Source organism: Pipistrellus kuhlii, unplaced genomic scaffold, assembly GCF_014108245.1.
Source record: "Pipistrellus kuhlii isolate mPipKuh1 unplaced genomic scaffold, mPipKuh1.p scaffold_m20_p_9, whole genome shotgun sequence".
NCBI lineage: Eukaryota > Metazoa > Chordata > Mammalia > Chiroptera > Vespertilionidae > Pipistrellus > Pipistrellus kuhlii.
Genome location: NW_023425595.1, coordinates 66,737,768 through 66,753,185, shown reverse-complemented (window position 1 = coordinate 66,753,185; position 15,418 = coordinate 66,737,768). Strand labels below are relative to the sequence as shown.

The window sequence follows — 15,418 nt, the reverse complement described above, 5'->3', positions numbered from 1 at the left end:
GTTAGCTCAGACAAAAAAATAAGTATCACTTCAGATGTTCTGTGCGGGAGGGTAAGATTTTGTTAAATTGCCAAGTACGTGAATTATATTAACCTCTTTCTATTTCACCTCTCCCAGCCTGGGACTGTGACAGACTGCTTATCAGCTCCTCAGCAGTCATTCTCCCACTTTTTTTTTTCTTCTAAATTAATCCTTATTGTTCATATTATTACAAATGTTCGTCATTTTCCCCCCCTCCACCAGGTTCCCACCCCACCCTCTACCCTTCCCCCACCCCCCATTGTCCTCATCCATAGGTGCACAGTTTATGTTCAGTCTCTTCCCGCATCCACCACTCCCCTTTTCCCCGAGAATTGTCAGTCCACTCCCCTCCCGTATCTCTCCCACTTTTCTTACTAACATGGTTCCTGTGGCTGGTCTGTCCAGAGGATACCCTCGTTTATTCTATTAGGTAAGGAGGCCCAGCTAAAGGACTACATTTCCCAGTCTCCTTTGCAACAGGGGTAACCAATGAGATTTAGGTGGAAATTATTGGGTAAGGTTTCCAGGAAAACTCCATTAATGGGACTGAATGAACTAGAAAGTACCCTCTTTATACTCTCCCCTGTCCTTCCAGCCTGGAGCACAGACGGGATGGCTAGAGAGCCAGCAGCTATGCTGGACTGAGAAGAGACCCAGAGAGTAAAACCAACACTAACGCGGCAGAGATGAAAGAAGACGGGGACCCAGGATGCCCCTGTGCCATCCCAGGACTGCCTTTTCTCACAAAAATCACCTCTAGCTCATTTATACTTATATAGTCAAACCTCATCTCCCACCTTCAACACTTCAGTTCTCGATCAAGTTGTTCACAGACAAAAAATATCTCGGTTGTCAACCAAAACTTCAGTTTTTGACCTGACAACCCTTTCATGCTGATACTCCGCCAAACAATAAGCAAAAGAGAGAATGCTTTTGTTGCTGGCCGATTAGCACCATTTTAAAACATAAAGAGGCGATCAAGAGGGCGAATGTTGCCTGGCCAGTGTGGCTCAATGGTTGAGCTTTGACCTATGAACCAGAAGGTCATAGCTCAATTCTAGTCAAGGCACATGCCCGATTGTGGGCTCAATCCTTAGTGTGGGGTGTGCAGAAGGCAGCCAATCAATGATTCTCTCCATCATTGATGTTTCTATCCATCTTGCCCTTCTTCTCGGAAATCAATAAAAATACTTTTTTTTTAAAAAAAGAGTGCTACTATTGCTAAGGGTGTGAAAGTACTCACAAAACAGCAATCACAGGCAATTGAAGAGATGGAAAAGCTGTTGTTGATCTGGATAAAGGAAAAGCAGGGAGGCCTGTGACAGCATTTCAGAGGCAGTGACAGATTAAAAATTCCTTTAAGGCTAGTAGGGAGTGGTTCGATGAATTTAAGAAATGTTTTATTTATAGACTAGAGGCCCAGTGCACGAAATCGTGCAGGGAGGGGGGGTCCTGAGCCCAGCATGCACCTTCTCCAATCTGGGACACCTCAGGGGGTGTCTGACTGCCGGATTAGGCCTAAACTGACAGTCGGACATCCCTCTCACATCCGGGACCACTGCTCACCTACCTGCCTGCCTGATTACCCCTAACTGCCTCTGCCTACCAGTCTGATTGCCCCTAACTGCCTTCCCCTGCCGGCCTGACAGCTCCTAACTGCCCCTTCCTCAGCTTTGTCCAGAAAAACATCCAGAAGATGTCCAGTCTAATTAGCATATTACCCTTTTATTAGTATAGATTAAACAGTACATTGGACATGTACTATGTATAAGAAAGGTGGAAACAGGGAATCAATCATTTGGGGGTCTGAAACAGGTTACTTCCATTTACGTTATTTCTAACGGGAAACGAGGATTCCATTTTCAAACAAATGGCTTCTCAAACAGCTTTCTGGAACGAGGTTCTACTGTACACACACACACACACACACACACACACACACACACACAGGCCTGGCCAGGCTTAAGGGTCTTATTTGTCTAAGGCAGTGGTCAGCAAACTCATTAGTCAACAGAGCCAAATATCAACAGTACAACGAATGAAATTTCTTTTGAGAGCCAAATTTTTGAAACCTAAACTATATAGGTAGGTACATTGTTATTAACTTAATTAGGGTCCTCCTAAGCTGGCCTTTGCTAAAAGCTCAAGGGGCCAAAGAGCCACACGTGACTTGAGAGCCACAGTTAGCCAACCACTGGTCTAGGGCCCCCCAGCCAGATGCGCAGAGAGCAGGAACCCAAACAGAAACCTGTGGGCCCTGGGCAAGAGCTTTCCACCAGCCAGGTCCCGCAGGCCCCAACTCCCCAGGAAGTAAGACCATGGGTTCAGAGATTAGCCTCTGGCTACTAGGAAGAGGCTCCGCTGTCTCAGCTTCCAGACCTGGGACAGCGGACTTCACCTACTGCTGCCTCCATTTCTTTCCCTACATTCCACATTCTATAAAACGGGGTGATAATAACACCTCGTAAGAGCTATTCGGAAGGCTAACAAAGGCATAGATATAAAGCACATGGAGCCGAGACCAGTTTGGCTCAATGGATAGAGCGTCGGCTTGGGAACTGAAGGGTCCTGGGTTCAATTCCGGTCAAGGGCATGTACCTTGGTTGTGGGCATATCCCCAGTAGGGGGTGTGCAAGAGGCAGCTGATCGATGACTCTCTCTCATCGATGTTTCTAACTATCTCTCTCCCTTCCTCTCTGTACAAAATCAATAAAATATATTTTAAAAAAATAAAAAAATAAAAACTCTGTCCTCTTTAAAAAAAAAATTAAAATTAAAAATAAAAAAATAAAGCACATGGAGCCCGGCTAGTGTGGCTCAGTGGTTTACCATCAACCTATGAACTAGGAGGTTACCGTTCGATTCCCGGTCAGGGCATATGCCTGGGTTGTGGGCTCCATTGCAGTAGGGGGCGTGCAGGAGGTCCCAGGTTGGATTCCGGTCAAGGGCATGTACCTTGGTTGCGGGCACATCCCCAGTGGAGGATGTGTAGGAGGCAGCTAATCAATGTTTCTCTCTCATCCATGTTTCTAACTCTCTGTCCCTCTCCCTTCCTCTCTGTGAAAAATCAATAGAATATACTTTTTAAATAAATAAATAAATAAAAATAAAGCACATGGGTCAGTGCAGTCTCTCAAAAGGTGCCAGCTATTTTTACGACCACACCTCCCAACTCCCCACCAAAGACAGGTGGCTCGGGAGCCCATTCCTCCACACAGGCCAGAGCAGGATCCTGGAGAGGCCGCAGGCACCCAGTGGGCCCCACAGGGAGGGCCCTGCAGCTTGTCTGGGGAGGGCGGTCCCGGCACCTCAGAGACTCCTCTTTCTGCTGTTGAAGCTGGCGCGCCTCCTCCTCCTCCTCCTGCTGCAGCCTCTGCCGCAGCTGCCGTAGCTTCTCCCGCCCCAAGTCCAGGAGCCGCCTCTGCTCTTGCTCCAGTTCCTGAGCCACCGCCTCCTCCAGGGCCTTCCGGGCGGCCTCTGGGCGCTGCTCCGGGAGAGCCACGAGCTCTGGAGATCGCCTACCAGGGGAGGGAACAGCAGTCAGTGTCATGCCGCCCGCCTTCGGCACCAGGCCGATAGAGCCACGGGCCATCACAGACCCTCATGCAGGGCCTCCATCAGGAACCACACATGCAATTGGGGTCCCCCAGGCGGGCAGGAGCTACGCCCTCAGAGGTGCAGGCAGCATCCGTTACACAGGACAAGCCCCACGTGGCCGGCTAAGGCCCCGAAGCCCAGGGGAAGGCAGCGCACAGCAGGCCTGTAGCAGACATGAGGCTCCCAAGCGGGCAGCAGAGGAGAAAGGGAAGCGCTGGCCCTGACGATTCCTCCCGCGTGGCCCAAGCCCGCCCTGTCCCTCCACTGGGGCTCCCGCAGTCAGTTTGGAAGTCCCCAGAGGCGGCTCTTTGCCTCTGAAACTGCACAGAGGCCAACGCATAGGAGCCAGGGGACGCAGCAGCATCCCTCCCAGAACAGTCCACGGAGGCCAGGGACAGGAAACCCCACCCCACTGCCCAGTGAGCCAGGCAGCGGACCACCCCTAAGCCAGAGAGAGAAGCAGAGCACAGCAGACGCCAGGCTCCAGAGCTCCGCACAAGGCCGCACATTCATCCACTGAGAGGAACCCATGTTTAAAAGTAGATCAGAGTCCTGGCTGGTGTGCCCAGTGGTTAGTGTCAGCTGCACACCAAAAGGGTCTCGGGTTTGATTCCAATCAAGAGCATGTACCTCGGTTGCAGGCTCAATCCCTGGCCCTGGTTGGGGCTCATGTAGGAGGCAACCAATCGATGTGTCTCTCACATCAATGTTTCTCTCTCCCCCTTCCTTCCACTCTAAAAAAAAAAAAATGGAAAAAAATCCTCAGGTGAGGAGTAACAACAACAAAGGGTAGAAGAAACTCAGAGCTAAGCCGGTGCATATGGTGGGTGGTAGGAAAGGACGAAGGCTATCGGTTACAAAGATGCCTACAGATTAACGAGGCTGCTTGTTGCTTGCACTCTGGTTCTGAAAGAAGTACCCAAAGAGAAACCCCAAGAGCATTCAGAACAACGAAAGCACAAGCGAGATAAAGTGTTCCGCCTCTCAGAGCCATTTTCCTAAAAGCCAGCACACGTTTGCATTCCCAGGTCCCTAAATCTCACGTTAGAAATTGCTCTTGCCACCCGACCACCACCTCCTCCCACAGTGCTCGGCCTGGCAGGGCCCCCTCCCCCCCCTCCATTTCCCCCCCGCCCCCCCCAACCACCTCAGCAGCATGTGGCTGGGGCCAAACCCAGGAGCAGGAGCCACTCCCCACCCTGCAGCGATGGAGGGCGGCCAGGCGGTTAGGGTGGCAGGTGACAACAGGCCTTTGGGACCATTTCCTCTCAGCCCGAGACCACAGAGAGAAGGCAGGCAGGACATCTGAAATACCATTACACCTTTCCTTCCTCCATCCCGAAATTATAGCTCGGACCAGAACCGGTCCCAAGCTCTGTCTTTAATTCTCTTCTGCTGCCAGCTCCACCCCCTCCCCCCAATGCCAGCTTCCTCCCAGGCCCCACGGCCCAGCAATGCAGATGTGAGCGAGGCGGCTGCCACCCCCCCTCCCCCAGCATCCTGCCCTTGAAAGAGCCTCCCCAGCTCTCCGCCTCATCAACCCTCCAACTCATTTCCAGCCTTGGCTGCAAACACGTTTTCCCTGAGATGGCGCCTGTGTGTGTCTCCCTTGGGCCGTGTAGCTACGTGGAACCCCGGGGACAGATGCTGCGGAAAGACGAGGCGTCCGACAGCACGCAGCCTGAGCCCGGCTGCACGCACCGGTGAGCTGGCTCACACGCGTGGGAGCGGGCACACCGCCTACTTCTTAGTGCGCCCTTCCCCGCGGCCCTGCTCTGCACATGTGCCACCCTGAACTCCCTCGGTCCAAGGCGGGCAGCACTGGCCCACAGGCAGACTCCTGCACGGAGAGGGGGGTGGAGCCTGCAGAGGGAAAGGCAGGTCTGTTTTCTAGGCCGCCCTCGGGCACCAGCCCCAGCGGTCCCTGCAGCACAGCCATGGCAGGCCGGCCTGAGCGAGGAGGAGGCAGGGCGGCGGCGGCGGGAAGAGGCGGGGGAGACACGGCACCCGGACCCTCTGGCACGGCCGAGCACCACTGGCACTGGGGTTGCAACCAGAGACACGTGTCCCCACACGGCACCCCGTGATTCGCCTCATGGAAGATGTGGGCGTGGCAAAGGGAAGAAGGTCCCGGCTGCCAGACCCGGGCCTGCCATGAAGCGTGCGTGGCGGTGACTGCTTGCGAGTCCAGCCCCCGCTCGCTGCCCGGCCCTCTGCTCCTGCCCCCTCTGACTCAGCGTGACATCCACGAAAGGTGGCAGGCTCTATTCCTCGTGTTCTTCAGCTTCTGTAAAAAGCTCGCTGATAAGAGAGGCTGCCCCTCCCAGGACTAGCCAGCTCTTACAGACAGTCCTGCATCCATTGCACACCACGGGTATCTTCCTCCCCTAAACCACCCAGAGCCCACCATAACCCAGGGCCACATTTCAAACCCCCCAACCCCGCACTTCAGGTACCCACCCCGCCTCATCCATTCCTTCCCACGAAAACCCCAATAAAGGTTCTGACCACGCCCTCCCTTCTCACCTCTCCTGCCTCCTGACCAGCCCGGTCCTTCCCCCTGCGGCCCGGGTGTGTGGCATGCCCCCTTCTCTGGAAATGTTAGCAACTCAGTCCTCTTTCGGAGCCACTGGCCTCTCCATGATGCCAGTCACCTCCGTGTATTAAAATTCCCAGGCTCGAATGAGGCACAGACTGCTCCCCACAAAACCGGGAAGGCCACCCCATCCTGACACGGCTGTGAGCAGTAAGGACAGGGAGTGCGGGGCCTGGGAAGACGCAGAGGGCAGAGGCGTGTCCCAAGGGCCCTGTGTGCACTGCTCCGGGCACGTGTCCCCGAGGCCCCAGCAGGGCAGCATCGCTGGGACGGTGCCCTGGCTGCCCTCACTGCCCAGCCTCTCTCCCAGAGGGGAAGGGACCACCTCTGACCTCTGACCTCTGACCTCTGCCCAGAGGGCCCCTTCTCTGAACCACTCGCCTCTGTCCCCAGGGAAAGCACCCTGACCCGGCTGTCCACAGCCACCGAGGCGGCCTGGGAGCGCCCCGTCACCCTCGGGGCAGAGCTGTTGCTGCGGCCGGTCAGCCCCTGAGAACAGGCCCCTCAGGACCTCGCTCCGCAGCGCGTGGTCTGCCTCGCCAGCGCCCGGGACACTATGGCGTGCCATCGCGATGGACAGTCCCTGCTCAGCAGCCAGCCCCGGGCCGAGGGCGAGGATGCTTCCGAACCACTCAGGCCCAGCCAGGCACACAGGTGCCTGGCCCTGCCTGTCCTTGCCGAGAACAGCAGAGGCCCCACGAAGCCAGACGTCCCAGTGGCTAGAATCTAGTTCTAATTCTGCAACCAACTAGCCATGTGCCCTGAGCCTTTACCTCCCTGAGCCTCGGTCTCCCCATCTGTAAAAGGGGTGGGAGGGGGGAGGTGAACTGGGCAGAGAAACCTAAATGATGTCTAAGTTGTGGTGAGCTTCAAACCACAAAGAGCCCTCTGCGTACCATCCAGCCCACTCACGGGCAGGAGGAGACTGGAAAGCCGGGTCTGCGGGCAGAGCCAGGCCGGGTGGCCCAGGAGGATAAGGGGGCGTAAGGGAACGGGATGCTCCCCGTGTGATCCGGGGGTGGGTCTGTGGTGCATACACGTGTCAACATTCATTGACTTGTACAACTCGGATGTACATAAATAGCTCCCAAAAACTTCTGCTTTTTTTCGAAATGGGCATTTTTCTCCCATTACAGAGGAAAGAGAAAACAGTGGGAGGGGAGGCGGGCTGAGAGGGTCAATGGGGGAAAGGGAGACCATGTGTAATGCTTTCAAAAACAAAAATAATAAAAAAAAGAATTTAAAAAATAAAAAAGAAATAGTGCTTGGCAAAGAGGAGAACATGACTTATCAGGTTTCTCCAATGACTCAGGAGGTGCCCCCTCCCCTGCACCCTTGCTCCCCAGGTCCGACAAGGGGAGTCCTGGGGACAGTGATGGCTCCTTGGGGTCTCAAGGCTGCTCACAGAACCAGGGTACACTCCCCACACACACCACCTTTGGGGGGTTGGAGCATCTTTCCCCATCACCCAAGAGTGGGTGGAAACAGCCCTGGCTGGTCTGGCTCAGTGGTTAGTGTCAGGCCATGGACCAAAGGGTCCCAGGTTCAATTCCTGGTCAAGGGCACATCTCAGTTGTGGGTTTGTCCTCAGGTGAGGATTAAAAAAAAAAATAAAAAAAAAAGAGTGGATGGGATCTACAGCTACCCACACATGATGGAGGACAGGCCCTTACCGCTCCGGAGAGATGGGCAGGGTGGGGCCAGCCACCACCTCCTCCTCCTCGGGCTCCTCGGCCTGGGAGCCCGGCGCCTCGTCACTCTTGCAGGCGGCAGGTGGACTGGGGCTTCCATCCCTTGATGGCAATAAAGAAGCACATGTGTTACAGCCAGCTGAAAAGCAGGGGCTCCAGTGGCACCCCATTCAGGGTCAGAGAGCTGTGATGGGGACAGGGAGGCAGCTCCAACAGTTTCCCTTCCTCGGTCTTAACGCTCCCTCTGTTCTCCGGCCTCTTCTGAGCTGTTTACAACAAAGAGCAGATGTGCCCTCCCACGTGGAGGCAGATGCTGACTGGGCCCAGGAAGTCTGCCTACAGCGGGTGCCCCATAGATTGGCAACCGAGCACGGGTGCTGCTAACTCCCCCAGGCTCACTGCGCAGGGTCTCCCCAGCAGACAGCACCAGCCCGGGTGTGCACCTCCGCTGGCCGCAGGGAAGCTGGGGTGGGACCCCTCCCTCGCCCGGCACACTACGGGGCCCACAGGGGTGCTTACCCCCCCCCCCCCCGCCCGCCCAAGGTGGGATGCCACTGGGTGGGAGGGGTTGCTGGGCGGAGACTAGGAGAAAGGGCCGCAGGGCAGGCCCAGCACAGCCCCCTAACAGGTAACAGCAGTCCCTGTCCAGCCCTGGTGGGGAGGCAGCTGGGTCAGAAGAGACCTGGCTCATTCAAGAGTTCCTAAGCTCCCCTAATCAGACGAGGCACCCCAATTTCAGCTGCAGATTGACTGCTCAGAAGAGACCAATTTCCTCACCCTCCGGCTTCAGGAGGGCCACTCACTGCCCCCCTTCTCCAGGCCCGTCACCCAGACCCTCAGCCCCACACACAAGCCCCCAGGCTGGCCGCCTTCCCGGGAGGCACACCACGCTTACCTGTGCAGGGACTCGGGCGGGAGGGGGCTGCGTGCAGAGTGCTCCGCGGGCGCCTGTGTCCCCCGCCGCTCAGGCTGCCCCTCAGGGGCCTGCAGAGGCCCTTTCCCGGTGGCCTGGCTGTGCCGGGGACTCCCAAGCCGCTCCCCGAACAGAAGTGCAGGGGAGACCCTGGTCAGACCAGCCAGAGAGGGGAGTCAGGAGGAGACTGGGGTGCAGCCTGGGTTCCAGGTTCACGGAGTGGGAGGGGCGGAGCAGAGCAGCTGGAGGAGCAGGAAGGGAGACTCCCTGCTGAGTGCTCCCATTCGGGACGGACCAGGGCCCTGCACTCTGCCCAGGAGCAGAGCGGCACCACCCTTGGGCGCAGAGGCTGCACGCTGGGCCAGGGAGGGAGGCAAGGACCCAGCAGAAAATAGGAAGGAAGGGGACAGCCAGATTCCAGTGGTCAGACTATCGGAAAGGCATGGGGCTCAGGCTTCAAGGAAGAATTCTGATGGTTTTTCAAGGTCCAAAATGTAGAATGGCTGCCCTCCCCTCCCAGGCGGCAGCCTTTATCTATCAGGGCTCAAGCCTGGGAGGCGGGAAGCCCCTCCCCAACACACACAGCCACGCCTGTTCTGCTGGGCGGGGCCCTGGTCCAGCTCTGAGCTGCCGAAGGGACCCTCCCGCATGACCCCAGGCTCCGCAGCTACTCCCGCGCCGGCCACAGCCAGACACAGCTCATCCCAGCAGCGACAGGCGGGCCGGCCCACGGTGCTGCCACGTGCAGGGTCAACCAGACACAGCAGCTCTTCACTCTCCTGTCCTGTGGAGTCACAGGTCTGCGCTCACCACACTCACGCTCACACACACACACACACACACACACAGTCACACACACTCACACACACACACACTCACACACACACTCACACTCACACACACTCATACACACACACACACTCACACACACTCACATACACTCACACACACACTCACACACACACACTCACACTCACACACACACTCACACACACACTCACACACACACACACGCTCACACACACGCTCACACACACACTCACACTCACACTCACACACACACACACTCACACACACACACAAGTATATACACTCATTCTCTCACACACGCACTCATACATACACTTACACAAGCATATACACTCACTCATACACACACTCTTATACACACCCTCACAGTTACACAAGCACATTCACTCATCCTCACACACACTTACACAAGCAAATACACTCACTCATACATTCACTCTTACACAAGCATATATACTCACTCATTCTCTCACACACACTCACACTCTTACACAAGCATATGCACTCATCATACACACACTCTCTCACACACACACACACTTACACAAGCACATATACACACACACTCACACACACACACAAGCACTCACACACACACTCACACTCACACACACACACACAAGCACATACACACACACTCTCTCACCCCCCCACGCACACACACACACAAGCACTCACACACACACCCTCTCTCACACACACACACACACACTTACACAAGCACATACACACACTCTCTCACCCCCCTCACACACACACACCCTCTCTCACACACACACACTTTGCCAGGCCATCCTGTCGGCTCCCACGCGCCTTCAGGCAGGAGCACCTGAGCCACGGGACCAGCACACATCCCAGAGTTCCCTGCGGCGCCTCCCACAGCCGTACCTCTCGGAGCCGAGGGAGGGCTCGCTCTGCAGCTCCTCGTGGCTGGACTGGCTGTTGTCCTGGCCTCCTCCCGGCCTCTGGGCCTGCGGGCAGCAGCGGCGAAGTGCACAGTGGAGGGTCTGGATGTGGACCCCTCCACCCTCCCTGCCTGCCGTGCTCGGGGGAAGCAGTGAGAGTGGCTCCTTGGTGGTGAGGACCCCTCGGGATGCAGTGGAAGCGGCCTGTCTACTGTCCAGTCAAGCCCCTGGGCTCTGGCTAAGTCCCGGCTCCCAGCTGCTCCCAGGGCCGGCCGGGCTGGCTGGGGAGGGCGAGCCAGACACCACAGCCGCTGCCCCAGAACCAGAGCCGGGGCTGCGGGAAGACACGGAGGGGGAAAGCCTGCCCCTGCCGCCGGACGTGTTCGCTGTGGGTGAAGGAGAGATCTGTGAACCCCGTGTCCTGGGGCCGGACCTCCCGTGCCAGTGACACCAAGGACACTGAGATGGCACGGCTGAGGGAACACACAGCTGCCCCCGAGGGGAAAGACAAGAGAGCTGCGCCCAGACAGAAAGACAGGAAGACAGGAAGGGAGCCTGACGGGGCTCCGTCACTCCGTCCACACAGCTCCCATCAGCGGCCCCGAGGCCACTTCGGGGTCAAGGATGCACCATCTATCAAACACCCAACAATCTACCTGGATGGAACTGGAGAACATCATGCTGAGTGAAATAAGCCAGTCAATGAAAGAGAAACACCACATAACCTCACTCATTTGTGGATAATAAAGAACATTATAAACTGATGAACCAAAAGATAGATACTGAGACAGTAAAGCAACAAGCAGACTGTCAAATTACAGCGGGGAAGGGAGGGAGATCTGAGGGAGATAAGAGATCAACCGAAGGACTTGTATGCATGCATGTAAGTACAACCAATGGACACAGAACTCTGGGGAGGGAGGGTACGTATGGGAGGGGGGTCAATGTTAAAATATGTACACAGATAATAATTTAATTTTAAAAATTAAAAAAAAAAAAACAATCTCGTCATAAAGCCCGAGGATATTTTCCCATCGATTTTTAGGGAGAGTGGAAGACAGAGGGTAAGTCAGAAACATCGATATGAAAGAAACACATCGAATGGTTGCCTCCTGCACGCACCCCGACAGGGCCCGGGCCGGCAATGAGCCTGCAGCCAAGGCCCTTGACCAGAATCAGACCGGAACCCTTTGGTCCGCAGGCCAATGCCCTATCCACTGAGCCACACCAGCTAAGTCACTTTTGTAACTTGTCATAAAATTCATCATGTTTATAACTGATCATAATCATCATCTTGAATATGGTGCCGGGCTTGGCACGCATTCACTAGATTCACATCAAGCCTCTTGTTCGTTTCACCCAACAAGTGTCCATTTCAAACCAAATGCCCCGCAAACCTGTGGAGTCCGTGGCCAGATCCTCTCTTCTGTTAACCAACAGAGGAGGAAAAGGGCCTGCTTGTCTTCCTTGGAAATGGACCCACAGGACCCTTCCTGACTCAGTGATGCCACACACACACACACACACACACACACACCCATGCCCAGCCTCCGGACTCCTAGAGGGAGGCCTGTAATTTTCCCGCCAAAGCCCAGAGGCAATGCTCTCGTAGGCAATGCACTCGGCAGGACCAGTCAGAAAGCTAAGCATGTTTGAAATTTACATGCTAATTTTTACATTCTTTGTGCCATTTTCTCCTCATAACACAGCTCCGTAAGGACAGGACTTGTGTCTGAGTCGTCCTGGTACCTGCTCTGGAGCAGACATCACCGCGCCCACACAGAGCTTCTGTCTGACAGGGAGACAAAGGACCTTCGAACAAACGAACAAACGCAGCACTAAGAGGGGGGAAGGGAGGGGCTGCTGCCTCCGGCCTGGAGGAGACCGGAAAGGCCTGGGCAGGGGAAGGAGCAGGAGGCAGAGCAGGGAGGGGAGAGAGGGCGCAGCTGGAGCCCACAGGGAGGCTGAGGATAAGGCGGCCACGGCTGCACGGGCCCGGCTGGGAAGCACCGTGGAATCCACAATCCATGCAGCACTCTGCACCTGAGCAGTGGGCAACCCTCGGGCTAAACGATGGGTAAGCGGGTAAATGCGGTGGCTGGGGCGGGGTCGGAGGGGGGACGGGGACGAGGGCCTCGATTCGCACAGCACAGTGAAGGAGTGGTCAGAAGCTCGCCTCAGGGCCAGGCCTCAAGGACTCCAGAGGGAGGAAGCTCCCGTAAATGCGTGCTGGGATGGGCAGGGCTCAGCTCTGGGCTACCCCAAAAAGGGAGACCCAGGCCATCACCCAGAGACTCACCGCCCAGTGGGCTCTGTCCGGGACCGGGAAAAGCAGGTCCATGTCCAGCAGCTGCTCGGAGATCCGGCCGCAAAAACCGAAGTCCTGGAGACGGGGAGGGGGAGGAGGTCAACGCTGCCCTCACACCGGCCCTCACCGCCTTCCAGGGGGAACCTGCCGCACGCCAGGCACTGCACTCAACATTCTGACACCTAATTAATCTTCAAAACAGCACGTGAGCAGACGGAAAGAGGTGGCCAGGCAAGCCTGCTCGCACGTTCGCTGTGGACCACGGTGGTGTGTGCGTAGTCACGTTAAAGGCTCTTGATGGCTGTGTGCTGGACATTGCTCGTAGAAATTGACGAGGAAAGAGCCCTCTGGAGCAGTACTCCTATCGCACCTCCCGGCGAGAAAGAGCTGACAGCAAGTGTCACTTCCCCAAGGCCGCGCTGCTGACAGACCGGGGCTGCGGGCAGATGTGCCCGCGACAGACTCCAAAGCCCAGGCTCTTGGCACAATGCCTGCCACAAAGCTTGTCCCCTCCCCGCTGTGCCGAACTGAAGCGCCCGAAGACAGTGTGCCGGTCGGAAAGGCGTGCAGGCTCCTCACGTCCAGTGCCTCCGAACCACCAGCTTCTCGCTGGGCAGTACCCGGCGGCCAGGTAACCATGCCGCCGCCCTCCACACCTGAGAGCCCACTGGGCAAGGTGAGGGCCTGCTACCTGGCAGCATGTTCTGGCCCTGCAGCCGTGCTGTCCTCCAGGCACCCCCTCGGAGAAGAGGACGGTGGGCACCGGCTCCACAGTGGCCCCTCGGAAGGGCAGAGCCCATCGAAGAGCCCCGAGCATGGCCTCCTTCCCGGCGCCTTTGCCAGCAGGGGCTCTGTGCCTCGCTTCCTGGCTTATGAGTTCCTTTTGGGTGACATTTCCTTTCAGAGTGAGTTCTACTCCACTCCATGCAGCTCCACTGCCTCCTTAGCCCAGGCCCGGGAAGGGGCGGGAGCACACACCTCCTGCCTCCTCTGCACCCTCCTCCATGAGCCCCGCCCCTTGGACCACCTCCTCCAATCAGGGAGCGCGGCGTCCAGAGGCAATGCTTGGCCCAGACGCATCCCGAAGCACGCCCCTCCGAGACGCAGGCCTGGAAGGAAGCAGGATGCCAGGGGCTGTGGAAAGGGCTGGGACAAGGAAACCATGGAGGCTGGCATTCCAGGACAATGTCCTGACTTTAGAGATGAGACCCCAGCACCCCCCTGGCCACAGCCTGAGTCGGTCCTCGCCATCGCTCAGTGATCACACGCACGCACGCACGCACACACACACACACGCACGCACGCACGCACGCACGCACAGCCTGTGGCCGCCTGGATCCAGGTGACATTCCTGCAGAGCCCAGAGGCACTGACCACGTAGGACCTCAGGGCATTCACACGGCAGCCATGGCAACAACAGCGGCCTTTCTTTACGGTTTATGTGCTGAGGGTTCCCTTGACCTAATTTCTTCTCATGACAAACTATACAGCAGGCAGTATTATCCTCAGTGAGGGCCAGGGATAGGTGTGATGAGAGGCAGACACTTGGCACCGTGACCCGCGAACGCATGCTTCCTCCCAGCCCCTGCTCCCTCCTCTGACTCACCAGGCCCAGGAGGGACTTGGAGTCGGAGGCATCGGAGTCTGAGCCCTGTAGCTCCTTCATGTGTTCACTGATCTCCTGCGCCTGGGGAGACAGACCACAGTCACCAGAGCAGAAGGCAGGGGTCATGACCCTGGGACACAGACCCACAGACGGTCACCGGGACAGAAGGCAGGGGTCATGACCCTGGGACACAGACCCACTCCAGTCACCGGGACAGAGGGCAGGGTCATGACCCTGGGACACAGACCCACACCAGTCACCGGGACAGAGGGCGGGGTCATGACCCTGGGACACAGACCCACACCAGTCACCAGGACAGAGGGCGGGGTCATGACCCTGGGACACAGACCCACACCAGTCACCGGGACAGAGGGCGGGGTCATGACCCTGGGACACAGACCCACAGACGGTCACTGGGTCAGAGGGCAGGGGTCATGACCCTGGGACACAGACCCACACCAGTCCCGGGGACAGAGGGCAGGGTCATGACCCTGGGACACAGACCCACAGACAGTCACCAGGACAGAGGGCAGGGGTCATGACCCTGGGACACAGACCCACTCCAGTCACCGGGACAGAGGGCAGGGGGTCTTGATCACTACCCAGGGAGCTCTGTCAGGCCAGGATGCCAACATGAGGCTGAGCCCAAACTAGAGCCCGCCTTTTCTAGAAAACCGAGAGGCCTAAGACCCTCCCATTCTCTCTGGACACAGCCCCCAGCCCCCTGCCCCTCAGGTTGGCAGCCCAGCTGAGTACGGAGTAGAAGGGTTTGCAAGCCAAGGAGAGCCAGCAAGTGCAGTGGGCATGGCTAGAAAGGTGGCCTAGGGCAGTTGATGCTGTCCGGAAACACACACAGCATGAGTGTCCTTTCCAGGAATCATTAAAAGCTCCTTAAATGAATTCCCCCACCATCACCTGGAGGAGCAGGACTAAGGGCTGGAAAACGCCCACGGCTCTCCCCCAGGGCTGGC

The 15,418-nt window shown here is 57.0% G+C and overlaps 1 protein-coding gene across 4 annotated transcripts in view; it reads right to left on the bottom strand.

Moving 5' to 3' along the window:
* CEP164 (centrosomal protein 164) overlaps positions 1-15,418 on the bottom strand; it is a 65,005-nt gene that overhangs the window by 11,406 nt on the left and 38,181 nt on the right. For all 4 annotated transcript variants that reach the window (XM_045577592.1, XM_045577591.1, XM_045577593.1 and 1 more), the window contains 6 exons: positions 14,448-14,528; positions 12,833-12,916; positions 10,517-10,599; positions 8,801-8,968; positions 7,888-8,007; positions 3,330-3,539 (listed from right to left, as the gene is read on the bottom strand). In XM_045577592.1, the coding sequence (XP_045433548.1) occupies positions 3,330-3,539; positions 7,888-8,007; positions 8,801-8,968; positions 10,517-10,599; positions 12,833-12,916; positions 14,448-14,528 (746 nt within the window). The remainder of the gene's footprint in view (positions 1-3,329; positions 3,540-7,887; positions 8,008-8,800; positions 8,969-10,516; positions 10,600-12,832; positions 12,917-14,447; positions 14,529-15,418) is intronic.